Genomic DNA, 14,540 nt, shown 5'->3' with positions numbered 1-14,540 from the left:
CTTTGATCCTTAAGGAGGTTCTAGAGATCCAAAAGGATGATACAGTGGCCCATGAGGTTTTAAGGTTTTCCATGTTATATAAAGATAAATGTCACCTGTGTGTTACAGGAAGCGTTCGCCTGGTCAGTGTGAGCTGCGGCAGTCAGAATGTCTGGGCCGTGGACAGTCGAGGAGTCGTTTACTTCAGAGTTGGAACCCAACCCCTGAACCCGAGCATGATGCTGCCGGCCTGGATCCACATAGAACCACCTGTACAGGTAACACACACACACACACACCCTGGATCCACATAGAACCACCTGTACAGGTAACACACACACCCTGGATCCGCATAGAACCACCTGTACAGGTAACACACACACACACACCCTGGATCCGCATAGAACCACCTGTACAGGTAACACACACACACACACCCTGGATCCACATAGAACCACCTGTACAGGTAACACACACACCCTGGATCCGCATTGAACCACCTGTACAGGTAACACACACACACACACCCTGGATCCGCATAGAACCACCTGTACAGGTAACACACACACACACACCCTGGATCCGCATAGAACCACCTGTACAGGTAACACACACACACACACACACCCTGGATCCGCATAGAACCACCTGTACAGGTAACACACACACCCTGGATCCGCATTGAACCACCTGTACAGGTAACACACACACCCTGGATCCGCATAGAACCACCTGTACAGGTAACACACACACCCTGGATCCACATAGAACCACCTGTACAGGTAACACACACACACACACCCTGGATCCACATAGAACCACCTGTACAGGTAACACACACACCCTGGATCCGCATTGAACCACCTGTACAGGTAACACACACACCCTGGATCCGCATAGAACCACCTGTACAGGTAACACACACACCCTGGATCCACATAGAACCACCTGTACAGGTAACACACACACACACACACACCCTGGATCCGCATTGAACCACCTGTACAGGTAACACACACACCCTGGATCCGCATTGAACCACCTGTACAGGTAACACACACACCCTGGATCCTCATTGAACCACCTGTACAGGTAACACACACACACACACACACACACCCTGGATCCGCATAGAACCACCTGTACAGGTAACACACACACACACACACACACACCCTGGATCCGCATAGAACCACCTGTACAGGTAACACACACACCCTGGATCCGCATAGAACCACCTGTACAGGTAACACACACACACACCCTGGATCCGCATAGAACCACCTGTACAGGTAACACACACACCCTGGATCCGCATTGAACCACCTGTACAGGTAACACACACACCCTGGATCCGCATAGAACCACCTGTACAGGTAACACACACACACTGGATCCACATAGAACCACCTGTACAGTGTGTGTGTCACCTGTCCAGGTAACTGTGACATCATGTCTCTGCAGCCAATAGGAGTGCAGCTGGTCAGTATTCAGACGAGTCCTAATGATCGTCTCCTCTGGGCGTTGGACAACAGAGGAAGTGTCTTCGTCAGGACCGGACTCAGCGATGAGATGCCTGTGGGGACCGACTGGGAGCTGGTACCAGGTACATAGCTGTCTGATCTGAACACCTGTTCAGGTTGTGGATCGACTGGGATTCACCAGTACATGTTTACTGGAGTTCGTGGTGTCATTAATATTGTGAATACTGTACTTTAATCTGCGTACTTGTGTATTTTAGGTTTAGCCGTCAGTCAGCTGGTCCTCAGCTCTCGGACAGTTTGGGTTCGATGTGTAAACGGAGATCTGGCCCGACGTTACGGCGTCTCTGACAGAAACTCTGCAGGAGATTACTGGAAGAAGATCCCAGGAAATGCCAACTGGTTAACTGGTAAGACTGGCTTCATACTGGTGACACGGGGGTTGTATCTAGATACGATGTTTAACCTGATTACACCTGGTATTAATGAGTCTCCAGTGTCCTCATTAGGGATGGGTACTGGAACCCGGTATTAAGTGGGCACCGGTGCTAAATGTTTAAATGTTTGTAACATTTTGGTGTAATTTATTATCACGCTGCAGCCTCTCCCCTGCTCTCCACACACACACACACACACACACACACACACAGAGTAAAGTCAGTCAGCGGCCAGAGAAGAGAGGCCGGTGGAGATAACTCGATTTGTCGACAATTAGGCCTACGTTCGTTACCAGGTAACTTACCTGCAGGGAGTCCCAGCGGCAGGAGGGCAGGAGGACAGAGGCAGGAGGGCAGGAGGGCAGAGGCAGGAGGGCAGGAGGACAGGAGGACAGGAGGGCAGGAGGGCAGACGCAGGAGGGCAGGAGGACAGGAGGGCAGGAGGACAGAGGCAGGAGGGCAGGAGGCAGGAGGACAGGAGGGCAGGAGGACAGGAGGACAGGAGGGCAGGAGGACAGGAGGGCAGGAGGGCAGAGGCAGGAGGGCAGGAGGACAGAGGCAGGAGGACAGAGGCAGGAGGACAGGAGGGCAGAGGCAGGAGGGCAGGAGGGCAGGAGGACAGAGGCAGGAGGACAGGAGGACAGGAGGGCAGGAGGGCAGAGGCAGGAGGACAGGAGGACAGGAGGACAGAGGCAGGAGGACAGAGACAGGAGGGCAGGAGGACAGAGGCAGGAGGACAGGAGGGCAGGAGGACAGAGGCAGGAGGGCAGGAGGACAGGAGGGCAGGAGGGCAGAGGCAGGAGGACAGGAGGACAGGAGGGCAGGAGGACAGAGGCAGGAGGACAGGAGGGCAGGAGGACAGAGGCAGGAGGACAGAGGCAGGAGGGCAGGAGGACAGGAGGGCAGGAGGGCAGAGGCAGGAGGACAGGAGGACAGGAGGGCAGGGAGGACAGAGGCAGGAGGACAGGAGGGCAGGAGGACAGAGGCAGGAGGACAGGAGGGCAGGAGGACAGAGGCAGGAGGGCAGGAGGACAGGAGGGCAGGAGGACAGGAGGACAGGAGGGCAGAGGCAGGAGGACAGGAGGACAGGAGGACAGGAGGGCAGGAGGACAGGAGGACAGGAGGGCAGGAGGGCAGGAGGACAGGAGGGCAGAGGCAGGAGGACAGGAGGGCAGGAGGACAGAGGCAGGAGGGCAGAGGAGGGACTGACCCTGACTGAGGTCTCAGTTCTTCATTCTTTCTAAACTTCACTCAGTGTTTTGATGTGATTTATTTTATTAACATTTTAAAGTGAGATATTACTGAGTTTATAGTGACTTTGCTGTAGCTGCTCTAGAAACAACATTTAGATCAATTTAAAATATTCAATTCTAATCTTCTGAATTTATTCTTTTTTAAAATAATATATTTTTTAAAAAGCAATTATTTAGTAATGAAAAAGAGTTGATAAGAGCAGTAGTATCAATAAAATCCAAACGATATCCATCCCTAGACCACATTGAGATCCGATCGCTCTCTCAGCTCAAACACCCGAACGTCAGATCCTCCTCTCGTTTGCACAGGTCCAAAAAAAACAAACAAACAAAAGAAATGATTGTAGCCATCCGTGACGATGTGCTGTTGTTTGGACTTTTGATTGCTTTTCGAAGCGGGGAAGACGCTGTCTTCGACAACTGGAATGCCGAAGACGAAAGCAGAGGAGAATGCAGTTTTATGCAGCTGCTTTTATTTCATCTGTGGTCGGTGCCACCGCTGTCCATGCAGAGGACCGTCTGGATGCGGGAACGCAGTCAAGACTGGTGGGACAGGATAGTGATGGGGACCTTTACGGATGAAGACTGGGTTTCAAACCTACGTCCAGTGTCTTCGCAGAGTTAGCTCAAAGTTCACTTCACACAGATTCAAATGAACTAGTTCACGTTCATTTCTTCAGTTTTTTTTTAAATGAGCTGCTTTACAAAATGCTGTGAGTCTGATTTGGGTGGAGGAACTTTGCATCTGTTGGCTCGTGGTCTTATGGTTAAACCGCGAGCTGAACACTCCTCTCTTCTGTTTCTTTTCTCTGCTGAGACGCCGAGTGTCCACACAGGTGTTCCGACTTCCGGCCACAGATGCTCTACAGCTGTAGCCTGGATAATAACTTTCTGAACCGCGTCTGAGCCGGCTTTCCACCGTGATTTGTTTTCTTCTCTCTTCAGCGGCGCTCCGATGTAAAAGATCCTCCGGAGAGTGAAAGGGAAACTTAAGTTCTGCCTGGCAAGTTTCCTTGCGCTTCCATTCTTCATAATATATACTCCTTTCTGTTATTTTAGTAGTTTATATTGAGTTTAACTCGACAGTGCGTGAGTTCTCGTTCACAAATGGAATGAACGTTCGTATTTCCACCCACGTAGTTGTATGTGGATTGACAACGCATTCGCATTCACACTTGTGTTCAATGTGGTCACAACGCGTCCCTGACCACCTCCGGAGGTGGTTTGGCCGATCAGATCCATCCTCAGTGCGTCTTAGTGCATTTACACCTGTACTTTGATGTGGTCAGGTACTATCCGACTGCAATCCGATCACCCCAAACGCATTTTAATGCCAGGTGTAAAGGGAGTGAGTAACCCTTACTCACAAAGATGAATGTTTCGCCTGTACAGGTGGTTACCTGTACTAACCTCAGTTCTCAGATCACTTACTTCAGTTACACCCCCCCCCCCCATCTTTCCAAATGATGTCAGTTATGTTATGTATAAATATAAACATGTTTGTTCTCATTAACTGAAGATTATTGAAATAAGATAGTTCTGGTGTCAGGTGAGTTGTTGTCTCAGGTGTTTCTCAGGTGTGTCTCTCTTCAGTCACATGATGTGCAGTATATCTGTGTATGTATGACTGTGTATCAATATGGACATTAATTCGCACTGTTCAGCTAACAGGACTGAAGCTCAGGTGTCTCATGTGTGTCTCTCTCTCTCCAGTGACTCCAGAGGACGAGTTGTGGGCAGTGACTCTGATTGGTGGATTGTCCCGTCGCCTGACGAAGCTCCTCCCACAGACTCCCTGTAGTCCCGCCCCCTCAGGCCCCTCCCTGAGCGGGGACGACGTAGATGACGAATGGGAGCTCATCTGACCTGTGACATCACTGTGATGTCACCTCTGTTTGGTGTTGGTCTGTCTGATCTGGATTCACCTGGTGGGACGTTGTGATGTCACAGTGACACCACTTCGTATTTACAAACGTCCATCTGAAGGGAGATACAGACAGGAAGTGGGCTGTGTGATGTGATTGCTGGACCGACACTGAGCAGGCAGGTGACATCACTTCCTGTGACATTAATGTTTAAAGGACAGTTCTGAAAGAAGATGGCCGCCACAAAGGGAGCCCAGGTGGCTGCTGGGAAATTAAGTGAACTAAGACTTTTTGATTTAATAGGAAGCACTTTAATCTCTGAAGGGACAGTGGACTACAGAGGGACTGGTTCTGATTGGACCAAACTGGTTCAAACTGGTTTTAAATCTGGAAATTTGGTTTAGTTCAGGCTGGTTCAGTCTCGTTTAGATTGGCTCTAACTGGTTCTAAATATGTTTAATATCATCATTAAATGGGCCATTTTTCATTCCAGTTTAGTTCGGTTTGTTTTTACTGTATAAAAGGACATTAAAGGGACATTTCACTACAGAGGAACATCTTAACTCCAGTTCTGTTGAAATTGGTTCCAACTAGTTTTAACTGGTTCTAAATCAGCTCGTTTTTCCTTCCAGTTTAGTTCAGTTCAGACTGGTTCAAACTGGTTTCTTAATCAACTCATTTTCCTCCAGTTTAGTTTAGACTGGCTCATACTGGTTTAATGGCTTATACTGGTTTAGAGTTGCTCAAACTGGTTCCAGGTAGTTGTAACTGGTTCTAAATGGCTAATTTTCTCCCAGTTTAGTTCAGTCTGGTTCTATATGAGGATATTAAAAGGACTAGTTAAGTTTAGTTTGGCCTGGTTCAGTGTGGTTGAAACTGGTTCTTTTTTAAGTAGTTTAAGCCTTTATTACAGACAGTGGCGAGATGCATCAAACGTTTCCAGTTGGACTCGAACCAGTGACATTTCACTTTATGGTCGGCGTCTAAACCCCTAAGCTACAGGGGCAGCCCCAACTGGTTCAAACTGGGCTAATTTTTCATTTCAGTTGAGTCTGATTCTATATGAGGACATTAAAGGGATATTTCACTGCTGAGGAACATGTTTACTCCAGTTTATTCTGGTTCTACAGGCTCAATCTGATTCCAACCAGTTCTAACAGGTTCTAGTTTTAGTTTATTTATCAGTTAGCTTCAAGCTACATATTAAGGGACATTTCACAGTGTTTCACAGGAACAGAATCAGACTCTCAGTCCAGTTTATGTGATGAATGTAGACAACTTAATGATTTATATTTATTAATTTGGTTTTATGTTTTTAACCAACTGTAGCTTCAGTTTTTCTTCTTCTCCTGGAGTTAAACGACTGACTGGCTCTGTACTGTTGAAGAGAAGCAATCGAGTGCTGAAATCTTTGACAGACAAGTGTTGAGTGGACAGATATTTCAGTCTCAAAGTTACCACGGCAACAGGCAGGAGCCCCACCCACTGGGACTCATTCATGAAAACATGTACAAATGTAAATTTAATAAAAATCTGTTTGTGTTTGTTGTTGAAACGAATTTAACTCAGAAAAACACAAAGATTCACCTGAAATATGATTTTTTATTTTTTTTTTAAACTGGATTGTGGTGGACCCTGATGGACTGTGGTGGACTCTGATGGACTTTGGTGGATTCTGGACCTGCAGTGAGGTTCAGGTCTGAGGTCTGAACTCTGGAATGATCCTTTAAATGTCAACTCGTCGTACTCTCTCCTCCTTGTCTCTGTCAGCGTTACCATCTGATGTCATCCTGCTGTCAGCTGATTGGTTGGATGTTCTGCTGCTGACCAATAAGAATTCAGTGTAAACTCACCTGTTGTGTGATTCCATTCATTAACTTAATAAACATGTTTAACACTGAAGCAGCGTCGGGTCACTGGGGATCTGGGGGGTTCATGTCCTCCTCACTTTTATAGTTTCAGTTGATTTTCTAATCAAAAACTAGTGCATGTATTTGTTACTTCTAGGCTGGACTACTGCAATTCCTTATTATCAGACTGCCCGAATAAGTCCCTTAAGACTCTCCAGTTGATCCAGAATGCTGCGGCACGTGTACTGACAAGAACTAGGAAAAGAGATCACATCTCTCCAATATCAGCTTCTCTGCACTGGCTCCCTGTAAAATCCAGGATAGAGTTTAAAATCCTTCTCCTCACCTACAAAGCTCTTAATGGTCAGGCACCATTGTATCTTAAAGAGCTCATAATACCTTATTACCTGACTAGAACACTGCACTCCCAGGATGCAGGGTTACTTGTGGTTCCTAGAGTCTCCAAAAGTAGACTGGGAGCCAGAGCCTTCAGCTATCAAGCTCCTCTCCTGTGGAACCAGGTCCCAGTTTGGGTTCGGGAGGCAGACACCATCTCCACATTTAAGAGCAGGCTTAAGACTTTCCTCTTTGATAAAGCTTATAGTTAGGGCTGGCTCAGGTGAGTCCTAAACCATCCCTTAGTTATGCTGCTGTAGGCCTAGACTGCCGGGAGACTTCCCATGATGCACCTCTCTCCTCCTCTCCCTCTCCATCTGTATGCATTTTGCATGTTACTAACTCGACATCTTCTCTCTCCCGTAGTTTTGTGCTTTTTCGTTTCTCTCCTTCTGTCGCTTTCAGCAGATATTTCTGCCTCCCGAGCTGCAAAGTCTGGATCTGTGGTTGTGGGCCGCCTGCTGCCCCCGTGTTCCTGCAGAGTCTGGATCTGTGGTTGTGGGCCACCTGCTGCCCCCGTGTTCCTGCAGAGTCTGGATCTGTGGTTGTGGGCCACCTGCTGCCCCCGTGTTCCTGCTCGACAACTGCTACTACAGTTGTTGTTATTGGCTCTGTTACTGATGCTGACATTAGTCTTGCTAAAGCTGTCATTCCTATTATTCCATCGTAGAAAAGGTTTCAATCGTAGTCATCTGGACACTGTTTTCAGGATCAAGACGTTTCGGCTCCCATCCGAAAGTCATTCGCAATTGTGAAAATGGTCTGAGAACTCCGAAATTTAAGCTACTCTGTGTTACTTAAGCCCTGTCCTCAGGAAGGAGTCTACCTGAGTTTCTGCTGTTACCCTGCCTAGTTTCACCTGAAACTGACCTTCTGTTGTTTCCATGATGGCCCAGTAATCAGTAATCAGGTCTATTGTTTTCTGGCTGCACCTCGCTCATCACTGTTAAGTGCCCGGAAGTCATTCTCAATTGTGAAAATGGTCTGAGAACTCAGAAATTTAAGCTACTCTGTGTTACTTAAGCCCTGCAGCAGACACTCAGGAAGACTCCTCCCTGAGGGCGGGGCTTAAGTAACACAGAGTTCTCAGACCATTTTACAATTGAGAATGACTTTCGGATGGGAGCTGAAACGTCTTGATTCTGAAAACAGTGTCCGGATGATTACGACTGAAACCTTTTCTACGACTGGCTATATAAATAAAAGAGACTTGACTGTTTAAATATTTTCACCTTTCAAAGGTCAAATGGTCAGAAAAAAACAGAGTCAAATTTCTTGCATGCCTACACATACTTTGGCCAAAAAAGCTTACTCTGATTCTGAAATGTTGTGTTTTTACCTGACAATAAATCAAATAATTTTAAGATTATTTCAACATTTCAGAGGGGTGTACTAAGAAGCAAGTTCTACATAGCCAGGCTTTCTTTGCGTTAGCTGACTCGACAAAACCTAAAACCCCAGTCAGAGATAACGGGTATCACAATGGTGGTGGTCAACTTCCTTGGGTTTTCTTCACCAGGTTCTGTGCGCGTTCGCATAAAAGTATGGCAAGCCAAGCAATTCAAAAATACGTGATTTTTTTACACACGTTAAGAACACACTGACAACACTTTAACAACACATTGACAATGTGTGATCTCAGACAGCAATTTCACATAATTCTGAGCCATTTGGCCACTTGCCCAGTTTGAACAGGTGAGTGTCATAAGTTCCCATCAGCTGCTGAGCACTAGGGTTAAACCATTTCTGTAAGCCCAGGGGTTGCTTACCACCATTTAATGCTAAGGATGCTCTTATTTCTCTTATTTCTTTGTCTGTTTCTTCCTTTTTTGTGTAGCCTATGAAAATAAAATATTTGGATAGCAGTTTTATGACAAATTATTTTCATCAAGATAAAATTGCCTCCTTTTGCTCCACTACTGCCTTTTTGGGTAAACAAACACATTGGTGTTAAAGCTAAAATGTCCACTATTCATCAAATTTTTGTTTTCTATCAATTCAATCAATTTATATAGCACCAATTCATAGCAGAAGTTATCTCATTGCACTTTTCCTATAGAGCAGGTCTAGACCAAACTCTTTATAATATTTAGAGAGACCCAACAAATCCCACCATGAGCAAGCACTTGGCCACAGTGGCAAGGAAAAACTTCCTTTAAGAAGCAGAAACCTTGAGCAGAACCAGACTCGGGGGGGGGGAGCACAATGCAAATACCACCTATAATTTTAAAATGGTAATAATGTAATGGTAGTGGTAACATTAATATTAATAAATTAATAATAATAGGAATGACAGCTATAGGAATAATAATGACAGTATTAGTAACAAGGCCAATAACAACAACTGTAGTAGCAGTTGTCGAGCAGGAACACGGGGGCAGCAGGTGGCCCACAACCACAGATCCAGACTCTGCAGGAACACGGGGGCAGCAGGTGGCCCACAACCACAGATCCAGACTCTGCAGGAACACGGGGGCAGCAGGTGGCCCACAACCACAGATCCAGACTCTGCAGCTCCGGAGGCAGAAATACCTGCTGAAAGCGTCAGAAGGAGAGAGGAGAGAAACGAGAAAGCACAGAACTACAGGAGAGAGAAGATGTCGAGTTAGTAACATGCAGTAATGGGATAAACATACATACAGAGGGAGAGGGAGAGGAGGAGAGAGGTGCATCATGGGAAGTCTCCCAGCAGTCTAGGCCTATAGCAGCATAACTAAGGGATGGTTCAGGACTCACCTGAGCCAGCCCTAACTATAAGCTTTATCAAAGAGGAAAGTCTTAAGCCTACTCTTAAATGTGGAGATGGTGTCTGCCTCCCGAACCCAAACTGGGACCTGGTTCCACAGGAGAGGAGCTTGATAACTGAAGGCTCTGGCTCCCAGTCTACTTTTGGAGACTCTAGGAACCACCAGGAACCCTGCATCCTGGGAGCGCAGTGTTCTAGTCGGGTAATAAGGTGTTATGAGCTCTTTAAGATATGATGGTGCCTGACCATTAAGAGCTTTGTAGGTGAGGAGAAGGATTTTAAACTCTATTCTGGATTTTACAGGGAGCCAGTGCAGAGAAGCTAATATTGGAGAGATATGATCTCTTTTCCTAGTTTATGTCAGTACAGTGGAGAGTCTTAAGGGACTTATTCGGGCAGCCTGATAATAAGGAATTGCAATAGTACAGCATAGAAGTAACAAATGCATGGACTAGTTTTTCTGTATCATTTCGAGGTCATTTGTAATTTTCACCAGTGCTGTACCACCAGATATAGGTCCATAGTTGGCTGAAACACCTGGATCAAGAGTGGGCTTTTTAAGAAGAGGTTTAATTACAGCTACTTTAAAGGATTGTGGGACATAGCCTGTTAATAAAGACAGATTGATCATATCCAGTAAAGAAGTGCTAACTAAGGGAAAAACGTCTTTATGCAGCCTAGTTGGAATGGGGTCTAAGAGACAGGTTGATGGCTTAGATGAATTAATTGTTGAAGTTAGTTGAAGAAGGTCGATAGGAGCAAAGCAGTTAATATATATATCAGGTTTTACAGCTGTTTCTAAGCTTTCTGTGTTTGAAAATAAATCAGTACCGGTTGAGGGCAGGACGTGATGAACAGTTGTGTGTGGAAAATTTACATCACTGCTTCTCGCTCAATGCTCAATACAGACCATTGTAATGAATATCAGACTGTTTGCATGATCTTGGACCAGGGTGCAATTAAAACTACTGAACCACATTAATACATTTTAATACAATGTGCTGTAGCCTGTATGTACATACAATACAAAATAGGCCTAATGAATGAAAATGTCTGTCCTGCATCATCTGCATAGCCTTTTTCAAGTTTATGTCACAAAAGCAGTCATACAATTAATTCTGGCTGTTATGAAGTGTATAATAGGTACTCAGTAACAATTCAGGTTAGTTGTTGGTGTGATCATTGTAGAGCATCTGTAATGATCAGTTGAAGGCAGATGTAAACTATAGTATGTGTGTGGTTCTAGAAAGAAACAATAAGAATCTACTTTTCTTTCTATCTTTGTGTTTACTTTAATGTTATAAAGTGTTTTAACTAATTGGCTTTAATAAGAATTTTAGGGTGGCCTAGGACTTTGGCACAGTAATGCACAGTGGTGTGCAAAAGTGTTTGCCTTCCTGATTTCTTGTTTTTTTTGCATGTTTGTCACACTTAACTGTTTCAGATCATCAAACAAATTTAAATATTAGTCAAAGATAACACAAGTAAACACAAAATGCAGTTTTTAAATGAAGGTTGTTATTATTAAGGGAAAACAAAATCCAAACCTACATGGCCCTGTGTGAAAAAGTGATTGCCCCCTAAACCTAATAACTGGTTGCTCCACCCTTAGCAGCAACAACTGCAATCAAGCGTTTGTGATAACTTGCAGTGAGTCTTTTACAGCTGTGGAGGAGTTTTGGCCCACTCATCTTTGCAGAATTGTTGTAATTCAGCCACATTGGAGGGTTTTCGAGCATGAACTGCCTTTTTAAGGTCATGCCACAGCATCTCAATAGGATTCAGGTCAGGACTTTGACTAGGCCACTCCAAAGTCTTCATTTTGTTCTTCTTCTTCATCTGTCAGCCTCACTAGAATGCTGTATCAAATTCACATCTGAATCCATATAAGGTTCGGCTATTATGCAACAGATGTTGAATAAACATTCGCAAACAGTTTGCTCAACTTATCTCCACTAAGCCACTCCAAAATCTTCATTTTGTTCTTCTTCTTCTTTTGATACAGCATCTGTCCCTAAAGTTTGATGAATTAATTCATGAAACTGCTATTTCTGCTTACAGAAATGGTTTAACCCTAGTGCTCAGCAGCCAATGGGAACTTATGACACTCACCCGTTCAAACTAGGCAAGTGGCCAAATGGCTCAGAATTATGTGAAATTGCTGTCTGAGACAAATGAAAAATTAATGCATTAACATCGTGTTAACAACATATTCACACGTAAACCACATGTCAACACGTTAACAACGCGTTAACATGTTGAAAAATCACATATTTTTGAATTGCTTGGCTTTCCATATAAAAGAGGGCGTTTGATGCATCATTTGACTCTTCTGCACAAAATGGAGCGATCGCGTGCCGCCTACTTTAGTCAAGAGGAACAGGTCGTTATAATGGAGAGCTATGAACAATATAAAAAATACTGCAGCAAAAAGCAACACAGTTGCTGCAAATAAGGCAAGAGAGGAATGCTAGAGCTCTGAAACTTTAAACTTGATATATTTAAACATGATACTCAAGACGTGCATTCAGGTCTGACACAATAATGAAACGTGGAAATCACTTCAGTTTTTGGCCAAATCACAGTGAAATTAATTTTATTGACTGAATATTATGTGATAAATACAAATAGACTAATCAATTTTCAAAACTGTGTTCTATTAGCTGCAGTACCAGCAGCGTAAAACGGACTTGGCAGCAAATCAGGACCAACTTAAAACATAATCCAAAGGGGTCTGTAGCTGCTGAGCCTTCATCATTCTTTTAGTGTTGGATGATCTGCTGTATAACATTTAAAGTGTTAATATCACCTGAAGCAAACAGGAAAAATAGATTTTCAGATTTTCTGAATCACCAACTGAATGCATGTAGGTTCCCGAGGCAACGCGATGCAGTTTGCTGTAACTGCACGGCTTTGTATGCATAAACGTACAGCTCAACAGGTTTCAGATATAACGTTTTCCCCCAGCTGAGAATCTATATCGCTCAGAGAGAACATCGTCAGCGACAGAGTTACTGAAAGGGCGGCGCTTTTTACAGCCGATTTAAACTCCAGAGTCTGAACGTAACCTCCTCCGGAGCAGGTTAGGTGTGCAGCACAAGTTACCATGGTGACCTAGCAGGTTAAAGAGAGCCACCTTCGTGACGCTGACAACTCTGGCTTTAGACTCAACACACCTCGCTAACCCAGTAATCTCGCTTCGTAGTAGGCTAAACCCCTCTGGTCTCAGAAACTTCGTTTATCAATAAAACTGATGCGAGTTTGTGATCAAACTGTGAATCAAATTAAAGCTGCACACAAATTCCAAATCAAATGAACTTTAATCTGTTGACCTTCTGGAGATACAAGGTTTTTACCCGACAGACTGTTCAGCTGATCACTGACTCAGCAGTATTCATCGCTGATCAGTGATCGGGTCTGTTTTTAGTCTTTATTTACATTCTATTTACATCAACAACAAACCATCCAATCACAGCAGTCCTGAGGTTTTTACAGAGTGCGGTGCCATGGTGACAGATGATGTCACTGCCAGCTGTGCAGCTGCAGGAAATAGGGCAGCGCGGTGATGTGATCAGGGCTGGACCTGGCCAAACACCTGAGTGCCTGCAGCAAGAGGGGAGGCGGGGCCAGACCGCACAGCCAACTGAACACTTCATTTCCCAGCAGGCTTTGCCAGCGCTGTCGTTCATCCTGCAGGTGGTGTGACAGGTCCGGCAGTTTGGGCAGGAAGAGCAGCAGGAAGTCGAGGCAGCGCTGCGCGTGACGACGCTCTGTCGTGTTAGAGGAGACAAGTCGCTGCAGAGCTGCGTCGAGGCCATCGGCCTGGGCGCCGTGAACCAGCAGCAGCAGCAGACAGTCGGGCCGCGACAGCTCCACCGCCAGCTGCACCGCTGTCTTTCCTGCGTCTGCCACGTGCGAGCAGCCGCCGCAGCCGTCTAGGTAGTCCTGCCGCTTGCTCTGCGTGTCGCAGTCCTTCAGAGCCTCCACCATCATGCTGAGAATCGACACACGGTCGTAGCGCACCGCTACGGTGAGGTGTGGCGAGCCGCTACTGTGGCAACAGAAGCTGCAGCGTAGCGCTCTGAGCGCGCTCACTGAGTATCTGTTGAGCAGGTAGCGTGCATAGTCCTGGTGGTTGTGTACGAGCGCGTACAGCAGCGCCTCAGATGGCAGGAAGGCTCGCGGGCGTCCGTCCTCCCAGCAGAAGACCTCCATACTGCGCATGTCCTCCAGCATCCAGACCGGCAGCTGCTCGCGCACAGAGCAGTAGAAGGCGAACGACGTCCGCTCACACTGACGCTGTGACGGAGACGCAGACAGACGCTCCAGCTGAGAGGACAGCAGCCACGGCATGACGACACCCAGAGACACACCTGGTCTGAAGGAGACAAACACCTGGTCTGACAGAGACACTACAAGCCTCTGAAATCCACCTGAGACACTTTAAACTGTTTGAACTGACTGATCCTGGTTCAGACTGCAGAGTCACAAACCGTCTGTCTCTCAGTCAAACCTCCGTCCTCAGTTCCTTCA

The 14,540-nt window shown here is 45.9% G+C and overlaps 2 protein-coding genes across 4 annotated transcripts in view; one reads left to right on the top strand and one right to left on the bottom strand.

Annotated features, from left to right (window-relative positions):
- The window catches only part of tecpr2 (tectonin beta-propeller repeat containing 2), a 49,073-nt gene extending 42,156 nt beyond the window's left edge, over positions 1 to 6,917 (top strand). For all 3 annotated transcript variants that reach the window (XM_044165617.1, XM_044165618.1, XM_044165619.1), the window contains exons 24-27: positions 109 to 257; positions 1,444 to 1,585; positions 1,721 to 1,870; positions 4,864 to 6,917. In XM_044165617.1, the coding sequence (XP_044021552.1) occupies positions 109 to 257; positions 1,444 to 1,585; positions 1,721 to 1,870; positions 4,864 to 5,015 (593 nt within the window). In that variant the 3' untranslated portion in view covers positions 5,016 to 6,917. The remainder of the gene's footprint in view (positions 1 to 108; positions 258 to 1,443; positions 1,586 to 1,720; positions 1,871 to 4,863) is intronic.
- A 6,391-nt stretch (positions 6,918 to 13,308) lies between these two features.
- On the bottom strand, positions 13,309 to 14,539 carry ankrd9 (ankyrin repeat domain 9). The gene has a single exon (XM_044167397.1). It carries the CDS (start codon positions 14,358 to 14,360, stop codon positions 13,530 to 13,532), a length of 831 nt encoding a protein of 276 aa, XP_044023332.1. The 5' UTR covers positions 14,361 to 14,539; the 3' UTR covers positions 13,309 to 13,529.
- Between the last annotated feature and the right edge of the window lies 1 nt (position 14,540).

Source organism: Siniperca chuatsi, linkage group LG15 (genome assembly GCF_020085105.1).
Source record: "Siniperca chuatsi isolate FFG_IHB_CAS linkage group LG15, ASM2008510v1, whole genome shotgun sequence".
Taxonomy (NCBI): Eukaryota; Metazoa; Chordata; class Actinopteri; order Centrarchiformes; family Sinipercidae; genus Siniperca; species Siniperca chuatsi.
The sequence above is the reverse complement of the archived record's forward strand: the minus strand, read 5'-3'. Positions and strand labels throughout refer to the sequence as shown.